Source organism: Balaenoptera physalus (genome assembly GCF_965194825.1).
Source record: "Balaenoptera physalus genome assembly, chromosome: 8".
NCBI lineage: Eukaryota > Metazoa > Chordata > Mammalia > Artiodactyla > Balaenopteridae > Balaenoptera > Balaenoptera physalus.
The window spans coordinates 101,523,062-101,537,691 of record NC_138887.1 but is presented as its reverse complement, the minus strand read 5'-3'; the positions used below and the strand labels follow the sequence as shown (position 1 = coordinate 101,537,691).

Below are 14,630 nucleotides of genomic sequence, written 5' to 3'. Positions count from 1 at the left end.
AGAATTTGTTTGGGATGATGAAAAAGTTCTGGAAATGGATAGTAGTGATGGTTGTAGAACACTGTGAATGTATTTAATACCACCAAATTGTACACTTTGAAATGGTTAAAATGGCAAATTTTGTGTTATGTATACTTACCACAGACACACACTAGCTCGTCTTTTGAGGGATGGAATGATAGGAGCAAATAACATTCAATTTTAGCTGATTGCTGCTGCCCCAGGTTCATGTGTGCATGTGTGTTTGTATATAGGAGGTTACACAAGGGGACCCAACTCACAGCATGTGGTTTGACAAAATACAAGTGTATTCGTGGGAACAAGGGAATAGATAAAAATTTTGAAAATAGATGGCAGCGAAAATGTGATATAAATAAATACAGGAGCTGCCTAGAACACTCTTTCCTGCCCCCTTTTCCTGGTTGACTCCTGGGTTCCATATAAGTTCTTTTGGAGTACCTTGTAGAGCAGTGTCTCTCAAACTTTATTGCACAAAGGAATCACCTGGGAACCTTGTTAATCTGCAAATTCTAATTCAGTAGGTCTGAGGTGAAGCTCTAGCCTGCATTTCTAACAAGTTACCAGGTGATGCTGACACTCTAGATCTGGACCACATTGGGAGGGTTGTGTAAATTTAAAGTCTTTCTTAGTTCACCATGATATCCTCATGTCCAGCAGGGTGATTACTACACAATAGGTGCTCAATAAATATTTACTGAATGAATGATGAAGTATATAGGGTTGATATAGGAGTTTGGAAGGCAGAACAATCTATGTCCTGAATAACAGCATATTTGGGGTGTTTCTGCTTCTTTCAGTCACTCATTTTGTGAAATCATCTCATACTGTGTAGAATAACGATGTTAGTATTAAATTATTTCCGGCCTTGCCACCTTGCTGCTTCAACTCTAATCCTTGAAAAGGTGACCCTATACACATGGAGGATAACCAACCCTGATTTGCAAGCCCTAAGGAAGCCTTGCTATAGTCTATAATCGATGCAAACATATTATCTCCATCCAAGGAGGGAGCAGAGTGCAGGGAACCTGCTGGTGTAGGAATTTCTAGATTTTTGTGCCTGTCTGCGTTAACGGCCACCTTGGCTTCCTCAAAACAAATAAACAGACTTTTTAACAGTGTATGTGGGAAGGAGGTTCATTACCCTAAAACACATGAATATAATAATACTGCCATTCTTTAACCATTATCGTTTATGATGATGATAACGACACTGGCAGTTGAGCTATTAAAGGAGTGGGAGAGTTGGGGGAGGGGGCAGAGAGCTGGGAGGGCAGGAGAAAGAGGAACTACAACTCCCAGAACCCCTCGAGAAAGCCCACGCCACGGCCGCGGCGGCCCACCCCTTTCGCCAGCTGGGCCCGCCCCGCCGATGACGTCACAGAGGTGACGTCACGGCGCCCAGAGCGAGGCTCGGGTAGAGAGGCCGACTGAGCTGGAGTCGTCCGCTTGTCGTGGAGGCTGCTAGGGAGCCGGCGAGAGGGTGAGCGGGCGAGCAGGCGAGCAGGCGAGTGAGCTAGCGCAGGCAGGAGGGAGAGTCGCGCGGCGCAGAGGAGCGCCGGGTCCGGGCAGCGGAGACTCAAAGCCGCAGAGGGGCAGCCCGAGCCGGGCGCCGCGGGGTCCCCACCCCCACTCGGCCGGACGGTGCCCGGTGTTCCCCCGTGCGGGGGGCGGCGGCGGCGGCGGCTGACGGGACCGGACAGGACCGCGGGGGTGTTGCCACCTCCACCGAGGAGCCGGCGCGGCCGCGGGCTCCTCAGAGCCGGGGCCCGGGGCCCGTGATAGACGGGCCGAGGAAGGGAGAGAGGCGGCGGCGGCGCAGGCGACGGGGAGGCAGCGGCGACACCATGTCATCCCCTAGTCCGGGAAAGAGGCGGATGGACACGGACGTGGTCAAGCTGTATCCTTCGTGGACTGGGAATTCGGGCTGTACGTGGGGGGCGGTTTGGGGATGCCCAGGGCACCCCCTGAAACCTAAGCAGGGGCCCAGGGGCACTCCAGGCCACTGTCCGAGGCTCCCTCCCCCCTCTCCCTCCCCCCAGTGCCTACGGAGGCTCCTTGGCACCTCCCAGGAGCCGAGAGCCTTCTCAGCTCCCCCTTTATCCGCAGCGCCCCGAAATGTGCGTTGTTCCACGCTCTTTCCTCACCCCCAGTGCCCGTGACTTTTCTTCACGACGTTTGGACTCCCAAGTAGGCCTTTTTTTTTTTTTTTCCTCCCCCAGGACCAGCCGCCTCTCTTCACCACCGAGCCCACCTTCTTTTTCCTGTTTGCTCGCTCTGGATTTAGGGACTCGAGGTAGAAATTCCCGAGAGCGAAGAATTCCCTTTCTCCTTTTCTTGAGATGCCTCCACTCACAATGCTTCTTGAACTGGGGTAACTCAAGTGACCTCCTTTATCCCTAATTCCTTTCTATATTAGGAAGAGTGTAGTCTGCTCAGTGCCCCCCTCTTGTAATGAAGAGCTCTGAGTGTTTTAAACCAGAGACCCCTATTAAGCTTTCTGGTCCTTAGAAGAACCCCACTGTTTTTCTTCCTACCGACAAAGCCTATCCCACCCATAGTTGTATGTGGTGAGGACCCCCAGTCCCTCCAGCAAGCCACCCTCCATATTGTGGCTATGACAGCTGAGGGGGAAGGAGAGAAAGAGGATCTCCTTGACCAAATAGCCCCTGTACTAGCCACTTAGGCAAACTCTCCGTATGAGAATAAGGTTCTTGGGGAATAATTGCCCTGATCTTGCCAAGTGACACCCTTTATTTTTCTGCTCCTCCCCCGCCCCCCCTCCCCAACTTTATGTACTTTGAAGGTAGCAGTGGGAAAGCTGTAACTGATAAGAGTCCTTCAGGCAGTGGTTTTGGTCGGAGTCCAGGCTGATTATTTCACGACCAGCTTGAGAAATTCGCGAAGGTTCCTGTGACAAATCGAGACATTTTTGGAGGGGTAATTTAGAGAGTGGGGGGAGAGAGGAAATGAGCCCAGTGTTCTGAATAACTAATCCCTGGGGAGAGGGGGACCCGGGGGTGGGGAGTGGTAGTGTGTGAAACGCAGTTAAAAAGTCCTGTCTCCTGCTTCTGTCTCTCGCTCACCCCCATCCCCCCACCATTTCCCCCTGTTGCAGGGTTTTGTTTATATAACTCAAGTTGTTTGGCTAGATTCTTCAGGTGAATTCCTTCTTTATTCCTTTTATTGTTGCTGTTTTTGATTGGATGTTTTACCTGTTTGTAGAGATCAGTGATTATTGTTAGATACTCAGTTATGGAATTCGCTGAAGTTTTTAAAAAGTAGATTTTGCATTTGGTTTGGGAGTGGGGGATGGGAGGGAAGTTGCCTGGGCAAGTGATTTTTTTTTTTTTTTCCCCCACCATAATCTTTTCAGGAATAAGGTGTTTTTCTCCTCACTCAGCAAAACTTGATTAGAAATTAGGAACAGTAGATGAACTTCTAAGTTTTAGAGTTTGAAGTTGAGAATTTTGGGGAGGTGGGAGTGGGGATTAGAGAGAGGAGCAAGTAATAAAGTATATATTATGTACCAAATATATGTCTAGGCACAAGTGAAATTGACTCTTTATGAGCTGTTTGTGGCTGTGATTGAGTTTTGTCAATGTGTGAATGATACCAGTAACGTTGGCTTTTCATAAGGTGGCAGGAAAACTTGTAACTATGGCTGTGTGTACATTTTACACAAAGCAGTATCGGGTTTTATTTTTGTTTAGAAACTAGGAAATGACATGGTGGCAGAATCTGAGTTATTTTTATCTTGAATTGAGACTTGCTGTCACACCTAATGCAAATTTCTACCTAATGTTTAATTGGGATGGGGCTGGGAGAGAGAATTCCAGCTGTCTTTGATCAATGTCAGATTCTCAAATTGTAGACATATATTTTCTAGAAGACTGAGGATAAAGGGTGAGGCCTAACTTGACCTGATGCCTTTTCCATACAGTGCCTTTTGTTCATTTAGTAGTTGAGGCATCTAGAATGATTACCGTATTTAGGAGTCGGGGTTGGGGGGGGTGGAGAGGGAGAGGAAAACAGACAAAGAACAGCAGGGTGTCTCTCTTTTTTTTCTTTCCCTAAGTGGCTTATTTCATAGCTTATTTTTAGTGGAAGATGAAGAAAGGCATAGATGCATTGGCCTTCTGTTCTTTCCCCACCTTCCTCCTTTCTGACAAAAGAAAGCAGAGGCGCTTTAAAATCATAGATGTCTGAGGTAGGAGGACAACAGCCTCGGGATTTAAAAGCCAGGGGTTATCTTTGTTTCGTGTTTGTTATTTTCTTGTCTAAGTTCAATTTTTTGTATTTCCTTTTGTGTGTGCATGTGTGTTGTGGGCGTGAGAGATTTTCTGGCCTCCTTTCTCTGTTGAATTCACATTAGTAGGCCCAAATGGAGACAACAATTTTTGAGCAAGGTACACTTACCACAGAATTTAAGCAACACACTACTAAAATGAATACAATGGTGTGAAAGGGCCGAGGGTTGAAAATGAAGGAAGGTGTAGAGGAAGTAGGAAAGGTCTGAAGGAATGTACTTGCTTTTTGCCCCTCAGTGCCCCTTGATTTCTTTGGTGTGGAGGCTGATAGCTGGTTTCCTTGCAGTCTCCTGTTTCAGCCCATTTTTGGATGTCTCCTGAGTGTAATTATGCCACCACGATTTACAGCCTGGCAGGGAACCTGTATAGTAGGAAGGTAGCGGTGTGGGGGGTAGGGAGAAAAGAGGATGTGTAACTAATTGGCCACCGCCTTCCACCACCTCGTTAGGTTCTTTTGGTCTCTGGTTGTTGTTTGGAGTCGGTGATATTTCTTTTGTGACGGGTTGGTAGGAGGAGAGCTGACTTCCAAGTTATGGAGGGAGTGAGTGTTTTGCACCGATGCACTTAATAATCTGCTGGGCGATTATGTTCTGAAACTCTGACTCATTCATTGTTTCTCTTCTGATCCTTTGCTGAGGGTTGTGCAAACCTCAAACTGATGTACATGACTTGGGCCCTGTAGGAATGTGTCCCAATCAAGAAACTTGCAGTGAGCCCAAATCCTGTGGAATGGTGGTTGAATAGTGTTGCCATTTGTTTGCAGAGTGAGGTAGATTGGTGATAACTGTGCTGTTCCCAGCCTGGCAAGCTTTGGGGTTTCCATCTAGAACCCGGCTGATTATTTAGATTGTCTGAGAACTGGGACTCTGGTGACCTTAAAGCGTGATTTGCCCTAAAGGAATATCGGTTTAAGTTCTCCTGGGTGGAGGAACAAACAGCTCAGATTACACGGGTTTCCTTGTTGGTGGGGGTTACTCGTCTCACCCTGTTGCACAGCCTGGTGATCCTTTTATCTGTGAACCAGTGGCCCCTGCTGAAGGCTGGAGCTGCTTGTTTTGGAAAAGCGTATGCAGGCAAAAGGCCGCAGGCACAGCTCCTCACAGCTCATTGGCTGCTCTGTTACTACCCGGAAAAGGAGGAGGGGCGGAGCTCCCAAACAGCTGATGGAGTGTGTGACCAGAGTGTGTTTATATACAAAAGAAGCAGGGGCTGGGGAGGCCTTGTGAGTGGTGTTACAGGATCAAGTGTGTTTTCAAGGGGTAGAAAGAGGAGAGGAAAACCTGACCTGTTAGAGTACAAGAAATGTTCAAGGTTAAATCAGAAAAGTGGATCTGATAATAATGGGGACTTGGCATGTGCTGTATTTGTTATTGGTGTGAGATATTGGAACTTATTTTTATAATACCAAGAGTTTTCAAAGAGTCCCTTTTTCAGAGGGAGTGTGGTAACTTAAAACTGGATAGCTACCAATTTAAATTTATTTAACTGACTCCTGCAGGGATTCAAAAGTATGGTAGAAATGTAAGCTTCCCCTACAAAAGCTTTAAGAGTAATGGTCAGGAAAGGGCAGTGTCTTATACTAAATTCATTAACAGCGTTAGTGAATCTTACAGAATGCTGGTTGTCTGCCTTAGGGTTTCAGAAGCTTTCAGTAGTAAGTTCATCCCCTCAGACGTTTCCGCACCCTCTTTGTGCCTGGCTTGGGGCTAGATGCTGGGGGTTTAGTAGTGAAAAATTTGGTGTGTGCTTATGTAACTAGTTAAACAATTTTTGAAAAAATCAAAGTACAGACGGTTTATAGCAGGTGAGCACTGTATGTATCACCTTGCTTTTTGAATAACTTGTATTTACTTTCAGAATTGACTTCAAGAAATAGAAAGTTTAAAGTGAATTTTATGTAATGCGATGTATAGGGATCTATATTTCTGTTATTTAAAAGATTGATGTTAAAAACTGAAACAGAAACAAACATTAAAAAGTGTAGCCATTTGTCTTTGCCTTCAGCTTTGGTATTTTGCTGTTAATCAGTAGTTTAGTAACTATCCCTAAATTAGTAGTCTTTGTTGCTCTTTAATTTGTGCTCAAAGTGTAGACTGTTTTGTTATCTTAACTAGCTCCAGTGTCAATTGGGAACCTGTGGTTTGCCTTTTATTTCCTGTGGTCTCTGTTTTACTGAGATGATGAGATGGAAGGTAGAACAGTTTTATGGTCTTCAAGCTAAAAGTTAAAGCTTTGGCAACTCCCAGTGTTCTGAATTTGTCTTCTCTGCCTAGATTTTGGTGACAAATATAACATACTGGTACTTATTTTGGTTAAGCAGGAACCTACATGAGTAAGCATTCACAGGTTCAGAACATCTGATTCCTGCAGTACAGTTCTAGTAAATTACACACAAGCCTAAAAATTCAGCTTTTAGGGGAAAACAATCTTTGCAGATGTGACCCATAAAAATCCCTTACCCTGTTTGTGTGTGTGTGTTTTAGAAGAACCTGGATTTGTTGGTTTTCTAGTGTTGTGAAATTTCCCCAGCACCTTGACCTGCATGATATATCTATATATTAAATGTATATATAATTATATATATAATTTAGTATCTTATCTCAGTCTTACCAGATTTGATGGTTCCAAGAATCATTGGATTTTTTTTTTTTAATTAAAATTTTTATTTATTATTTATTTATTATGTTTATTTTTGGCTGTGTTGGGTCTTCGTTTCTGTGTGAGGGCTTTCTCCAGTTGCGGCGAGTGGGGGCCACTCTTCATCGCAGTGCGCGGGCCTCTCACTATCGCGGCCTCTCTTGTTGCGGAGCAGAGGCTCCAGACGCTCAGGCTCAGTAGTTGTGGCTCACGGGCCCAGTTGCTCCGCGGCATGTGGGATCTTCCCAGACCAGGGCTCGAACCCGTGTCCCCTGCATTGGCAGGCAGATTCTCAACCACTGCGCCACCAGGGAAGCCCGAATCATTGGATTTTTAGGCATGCAATTCAGACCTGCAAAAGTGCTTACAGTGTAATAGCTCTTTAACTGTAGACCTACAGTGTACATTTCAGTAAAGTACTTCAATGAAAAAACTTAATTGGATTATACAAGTAATAAGAAAATTGAGGAAAATATAGGTTACAAATATAGGTTCCCCCCAGGATGTATTATTGTCAACCTGTTGATCATACTGTATGTGCCCTGTTTTTGCTTAATATTTTTGCAACTATTTTTCCCATTTAAAAATATCAGATTTAATAAATAGCTCATGTAATATGCCATTCCATGCCTGTGCCATTGATTTAATTCTTTGCCATTTTTCTGTGATAAATAAGATTGAAATTAACATCTTGTGCATAAGGCTTTTCTTGCATTTTTGGATTATTTCTATTTTCCAGAAATGGGATTCTAGATCAAAGAAGGTAAGCCTTTGAATTAAAGTATTTAATTAAAATTCTTGAGGCCCCACACTCAGTGGTCTCTCACTTTGTTCTGTTGTGTTTTAGTTGGTCATTTCAACACTGAAGCAGTCAGCCTGGCATGGTGATGAAAGATGAGTTCTGATCTCTATTTAAATTTTCATGTTTTTTTTGTGATAATAGTGATTTTTGAATTAGGGATACTTTTGTACTTCTCAGAGTGCCTACTGTGAGTTGGTAGGTTAAACATAATACATTCATAAGCAGATAGATCTGACTGGCAAGAGCTGTAGAATTAGTTTTGGTGACTTGATTTTTTTTTTTTTTTTTTTGCTTTTATTGAGGTATAATTTGGTAAGTTTTGACATAAGTAGCACCCATGAAGCCTATCACCACAATCAAGATAGTGAACATATTCATTTTCCCGAAGTTTCTCTTGCCCCTAGGTAGTCTTTCCCTACACCCGCCCCCATCAGATTAGTGATCTGATTTTTGTCACTGTAGATTATTTTGCATTTTCTAGAATTTTATATAAATGGAATCATACAGTATATGCTCTTTTTATGTGAATTCTTTCCTCATATTTTTAGATCCACCCATGTTGTTACCATGTAGTTCTTTCCTTTTTTACTGCTGACTACTATTTCATTGTATGGCTGTACCACAATTTGTTTATGCATTCACTTCTGTGGATATTCGGGTTATTTTCTGTTTGGGGCTATTACAAATAAAGCTGCTGTGGATATATGCTTTCTTTTCTTTTGAGTAAATATATAGGAGTGGAATAGCTGGATCATGTGATAGGTATAGGTTTAACTTTTTAACAGGTAGCTTAAATTTAACTTTTACTGATGATGGTGTCTATTTCAAACACAATTATGTTGTGACATTGAATTCCTGTTTCAATTGTGTGTTTTAAAAGGAATCCCATTAAATAGCATGATCCTAAGCACTGATTTCTAACCTAACTCTGTCAAAGCTAGTTTTGTGGATGCTCTTCCATTTCCCCCATTCAAAATTACTGAATTAAGTTTTCATTATGAAATGTTTTTCTCTTGTGACCCTTTGAAGTGGTACTTCAAGAATTATGGTCACAAATATCTGTTTTATTTTTGCATTTGCTAGTAAGACTATAGTTTTGTGGAAAGGTAAGCACACTTTTTGTTGATGGTACCCTTTTCTTTTTGTAGGGTATTGATAAGAATTTTTTTTAACATTAGTTTTACTTAGCACCTCCACTTACATTTACAGCAGTTTACAAATATTTACATAGGACTCTGTTAAGGTCTGAATAGTATCTTCAATTTTCATATGGACTAAACTCAGGTAAAAGGAACCCACAGCAACTCAGTGGTAGAACTGGGAACAGATTCTAAGCGGGCATCCCTTAATATGTTTTCCTGGAATCTTTTTTTAAAGTTAATATTTAACAAAGTGGTGGGGCTTTTTGTTTTGCTTTTTTACTTTTTGGCATCCTATGTAAATTATTTTATAAGTTAATTATTAGACATTGCCATAATGAAAAATTAGACATTGCTTTGTAAAACTTGTTACTGTCACATTCTTATAAATTACAAACATTTGAATTTAGATACAGGAGTTTACATGCATGTTGCTTAAAAAGTTAACATCTTATTACTGACAACTGGAATTTTTAGCTTGGCTAACAAGAAGAAAGACAACCTGTTTCATGTTGGAGTCAGTGACAGTTTATTCGGTGGGTAGACTTCGGTTCAGTCCTCAAACACGAGGATGGTGCTCTGAGCATATATATTAGAGTGTATTAGTTCCAGATTGCCGAAGTGTAATTCAAGTGCAATGTAGAAATCTTTGAAAACACAGAGAAGTCACTGTGTACTTTTGAGAGGCTGTTACTTTAGTGATTCTCAGGTGGAGTATGAGAAGAATTGTTATACTTCTATGGGGGTGCTAAGGTTATTAAAGTTTCTTCTTGTACCTCATCAGATGCTTGGGAAAGGTGGCTGGTTGTTTGCAGACTGGTGCTCGTGGGAGCACCTGCCCAAGCCTGGCAGAACCCAAATCCTCAAGAGCCTGTGGAAAGCCCCACAGGACAGTTCTGTGCACATGAGGGATGAAGGATCCTTTCCGCCTTCCCGTGCTTTTTAGGTATCTAGGGCATTGGGTAGGTGGTTTGAATAGGTGCTACTGATCTTTTGACCTGGCCCTGCAGTGAAGTCAGGGAGGAGTAGGAAACCCATGTGAAGTGGAGAGGCTTGGCTGGACTTTGTCATCATCAGGACAGGCATGGCTGGTGGGTCTGTCTTTGGGCTCACAAAAGGTACCTGGACTGTAGCACTTGGAGGGACCATATTTAGGGATCAGGGAATGGAATCTTTATGTCTTTTGTTCAAATTCGTGGTTTCTAACTTTTAAACCACTTTTAAGGAGGCATTATGTATCAAAGTAAGAGATATTCCCTACATGTGAAATTGTTAATGTTGTAAATTATGCATTTTCTTTTTAGTATTAGGCAAAGTGTTTCTTTTTTCATGTATTACGTTTTTATCATGCACACTTTTCAAGGTTTCTTGGATTATGAAATCTTAGTTGATGTAATATAAATAGAAAATTAGATACAGTGTGTGCCTGGTTCATGTTACTTCATGAGCAATTGGGTTACTACTCAGCTTAGTGAATATAGATTTAGTTGTTTTGTTCAGATGGTCCAGTATAACTTTGGTTATCTGAATATTGCTTTTTAATCAGTTGACTTTCTACTGTGTAGACAGTTTTGAAAGGTTGATTAATTCAAAAATTCGGGTAAACATTTCCATTGCAGTGTCTACCTGTAGAACGTTGAGTCGGTTAGAATTGTGTTCATAAGAGATCACCAGGCGTAATATAGTTAGATATATTGCTTTATGGTCTTATAGACTACTGAATGTTTAGTACCCTTTTGCTAATCTATTTATCTAAATCTGTAAATAAATTAGTAAGTCTCCTTGGCAACAAAGCTTGAAACTAGATCACACTTTTTGTTTCACTCCAAAGGAAAGAAACTGGATTGGCTTTTTTTCGTTAACAAATGGTCACCTTCAGAGTCTCACAGCTGGGAATTGGTACTCGGTCAGATCACTAATCCAAACTAAGGCTCCTACAATGAAATCATCCCATGATGATTTCTTGGACATTTTGGATCTTTATTACAAATTATATTTACATTGAAATGGATGAACACAGGAGGGAAATTCATTTTAAATGCTTGTGGCATTTTCTGACAAGAGGAGTTTTAACTGTTTATCTTAATTTGGTGGCTGATCTCAATGTTGCTTTAGAGTATATTTAAGTAAGTATATTAAAATACAGAACATAATGTATATTTGATCACAGAATTACTGATCTTGGCAACACAATTTTGACATTATTAGCATCTGTTGATTTTGCCAACTAATTCATTCAATTCACCAGAGCCACCATCTTGATGATAACAAGAAAAAACAAAAAACAAAAAACCCCTGCATTTTGCCTTTCTATTCATTTGTATCCTTAGAGATTAAAAAAAAAACAAAAACAAAGTACTTTTAAATCAGGTTTGTTTTATGAATGGAAGAAGGAGAGGAAGTAGACCTTTGAGTGTGTTCTTTTTTTTTTTTTTTTTAACAACTTTATTGGAGTGTAATTGCTTTACAGTGCTGTGTTACAAAGTGAATCAGCTATATGCATACATATATCCCCATATCCCCTCCCTCTTGCGCCTTCCTCCCACCCTCCCTATCCCACCCCTCCAGGTGGTCACAAAGCACCGAGCTGATCTCCCTGTGCTATGCAGCTGCTTCCCACTAGCTATCTATTTTACATTTGGTGGTGTGTGTGTTCTTTAGTCTCATTATCTGGATTGACGCTCTTGAATGCTGTCTTTGATTATCAAATGACATATATTTAAGTATACCTATATTGAGTCATTCACCTTTTTGTGAATACTTAACTTGCTTTTCTCTTTCTACAGCCTCTTGGGTTAGAATAGTTATTAGGTACCAGATTCTATCTGTCTTTGAGTAATTAATGTGGCTTTTCCTTTGAGACTTAGCTAAGAGTTTTGTAACATGTTAACAGATATATATCAGGAAGACTATATTGGTGGCTCATAAAGACTAATTTCTTTTCATATATTTCAGTCTGTATGTCTTTTTTCTATTAGTGTGCCTAGCTTATATTTTGACTAATTTCTAGAAATCAAACAAGAGAGTTAAAATTACTGGCAGGAAAGTACACAAATAAACCTTTGGAGAGAAGGTGTTTCCTTAATTAAAAGTAGTAGTGAGGTCCGGTTCTTTTTTCTGGAAGTTTGAAAATCAGACTATACTTGGCCTATTTCACTTTGTGCAATTTGGCAATTATATATCAAACTTGAACTTACTTATGCTAAAAATGTATAATAGCTTACAACTTTGGTATCCATTCTCTGAAGGTAAAAATAGGCTATGCCTTACATTTGTCTTAACTCTGTTCAGTGGAGTGAGACATGACGGAACTTGGCACCTGAATCTTGAGTTCTTACACTTTTAAAGGCCCTTGTCTCTCATTGCCTCCGAAGAATTTGGTTTTTCTAAGCTGAATTTATACAGTCTAGCCAGTGTGTCTGAGATTCAGGAGCTGCTAACTGACTGTATTTAAGTCTTCAAGGTAGGAAGTCTAGAGGTCTCTCTCACTCAGCATTCTCCTGTGCTCTTCAGGCAAGATAGATAGGAGTAGTCCCCTGCCCCATGGGAGCTGATTCCTGGGATTAAGTTTTAGCCCCTTTGCATCTTTTTCTTTTCTTTTGGCCGCGCTGCGTGGCATGCAGGACCTTAGTTGCCCAAACAGGGATCAAGCCTGTGCCCTCTGCAGTGGAAGCGTGGAGTCCCAACCACTGGACCACCAGGGAGTTCCCCCCTTTGCACCTTGTAATTCAAAGAATGGCTAACGAAATACCACATCTACTTGTGCTTATTCTCCATTTTGCAGGGTGATCTGGTATATATGCTCAAGCCTTTGAACTGGATTATCTTAATTGACAGAGATACATGTCTTATCTTTCTATTTGCTTAGTGAAAAATGGAGTTAGAAATCCTATTTTTTATAGAATCAAAAGTTAGTGTATGATTTATGCTTTTAAATCGGGGCTTATTACTCATTTGAAAGAATTGGGTAAAGCGTAATGATTTTAGTCTGTCAGTTCTGGCTGGTTTATTTCTTAAATGTCATTCCTATAGTGTTTTGTCAGCTCTGATGAAGTTCTGATGACATTTTATTATTTGAAGTTAAATTTTAGTAGGTATTACACTTTCATAGATTTTTAGCATGTTTTTCTACTTGGAGAAAACCTGGAATGCAGATAATAGTATTATAAAGCAGTGGTTGCTTTCTGAATATAAGGGCTCCTTGAGTTGAAATTAATAATTCTTTTTAGGCAATATCGTTTGTGGCCTTAAGTAACAGTTTGAGAAATACTAATGCTTGGCTGTACTGCTTCAGATTAGGAGAGTAAACTCTGGTAACTTTGTTTTTATTATTGATAGAAAAAATAAAAGCCAAAGTTGAAATAAGGAGTCTGCTTTTCATCTGTGACTTATAAAATCAGTTTTACTTCTTAGTAATCACATTTGTTATGTGAAAAATAGAATAAAAGCAGTATAGCCTAATGCCTCAGTTAATTCTATTTATGAATGTGTCATAAAGAAAAAATAAAAATGACTTTAATAGGTTTTAATATAAATGTTATGTTATCTCTTTACAACAGTAGATTAGATGGCATTGCATTTGGTATTCTTGAGATGTCTGAATTGTATATGCCCTGTCAATAATTTTAAAATAAAGTAAGCCTTGTAAAAGTGCCTGATTTATGAAAGCTTTTATCAGGATAGAATGGCAGCATGCTGTTCTTTCAAAATTTTATGTATTTAATTACCTAAATTATATTTTGGTTTTTAAAAGGTAAACTTAGGGAATGTGAGTATAATTGAGTAAAAGAATATGCCCAGAACCAGGGTAGGATCCCATCAGAGTTTGAAACAGTTTGGTACTTAAGCATCTAAATATTTTTTACCTTTGTCCTTTTTTTTCCCCTAGATCATATTTTAAATTTTGACATAGAGATATTTCTGTTATAATGCCACAAATGCATTACTAAAATATCTTGCATTCTGCAAAGTCATGAAGTGGAAATAATAGTGCTTATAGATACCTTACATCTTTTAATACTCTCCAGATATTTAAAATATATCTTTTGAGGAAAATTTAGTTGCCTACATTTTTATTGATATTTAAACTGAGTGTCTCTAGTGGATCAGTTTTGCTTTGTGTTATGGTAATTTTAATTATTAGTCTCAAGACAGCCAAGCATGTACTTTAGATGCTTAGTTTCTTAAAAGTTGGGATGATTTTTATAACAGAAGGCTTGGGATGTAAGCTGCCCTGCCTTTTTTCTACTGTTTTTGCCTTATTGTTTTGATAGCTTTTTACTTTTTTTAGGTAAACTTTTAATTTTAGATTTACGGAGACGTTGCAGAGACGATAGAGTTCTTGTACCCCCACCCAGTTCTGGTCACCCCTGTTATTTATATTACTGAGACGTGTTTCAAAACTAAGAAACCAACGTTGGTATGTTACTGTAAACTAAACTCCAGGCTTTGTTCAGGTTTCACCAGTTTTTCCATGAACGTGTTTTTTTTTCTGTTCCAGGCTTCCATGTAGGATAACACATTAGTTAGTGGTCATGTCTCCTTAGCTTTCTCTAGTCTGTGACAGTGCCTCACTCTTTCCTTGTTTTGCATGACATTGACAGTTTTGGAGTACTGGTCGGGTATTTTTTGGAGTGTTCAATTTCAGTTTATCTGATTTTTTCCCCTCATGATTAGACCTCATAATAGTGAGGTATTAAAATTTAGCCAAGGGACTTCCCTGGT

The 14,630-nt window shown here is 40.3% G+C and overlaps 1 protein-coding gene across 1 annotated transcript in view; it reads left to right on the top strand.

Annotated features, from left to right (window-relative positions):
* Positions 1–1,403: 1,403 nt before the first annotated feature.
* The window catches only part of UBE2H (ubiquitin conjugating enzyme E2 H), a 101,697-nt gene continuing 88,470 nt past the window's right edge, over positions 1,404–14,630 (top strand). Inside the window, exon 1 of the mRNA XM_082473154.1 lies at positions 1,404–1,918. Coding sequence (XP_082329280.1) covers positions 1,866–1,918 — 53 coding nt within the window. The 5' untranslated portion in view covers positions 1,404–1,865. The remainder of the gene's footprint in view (positions 1,919–14,630) is intronic.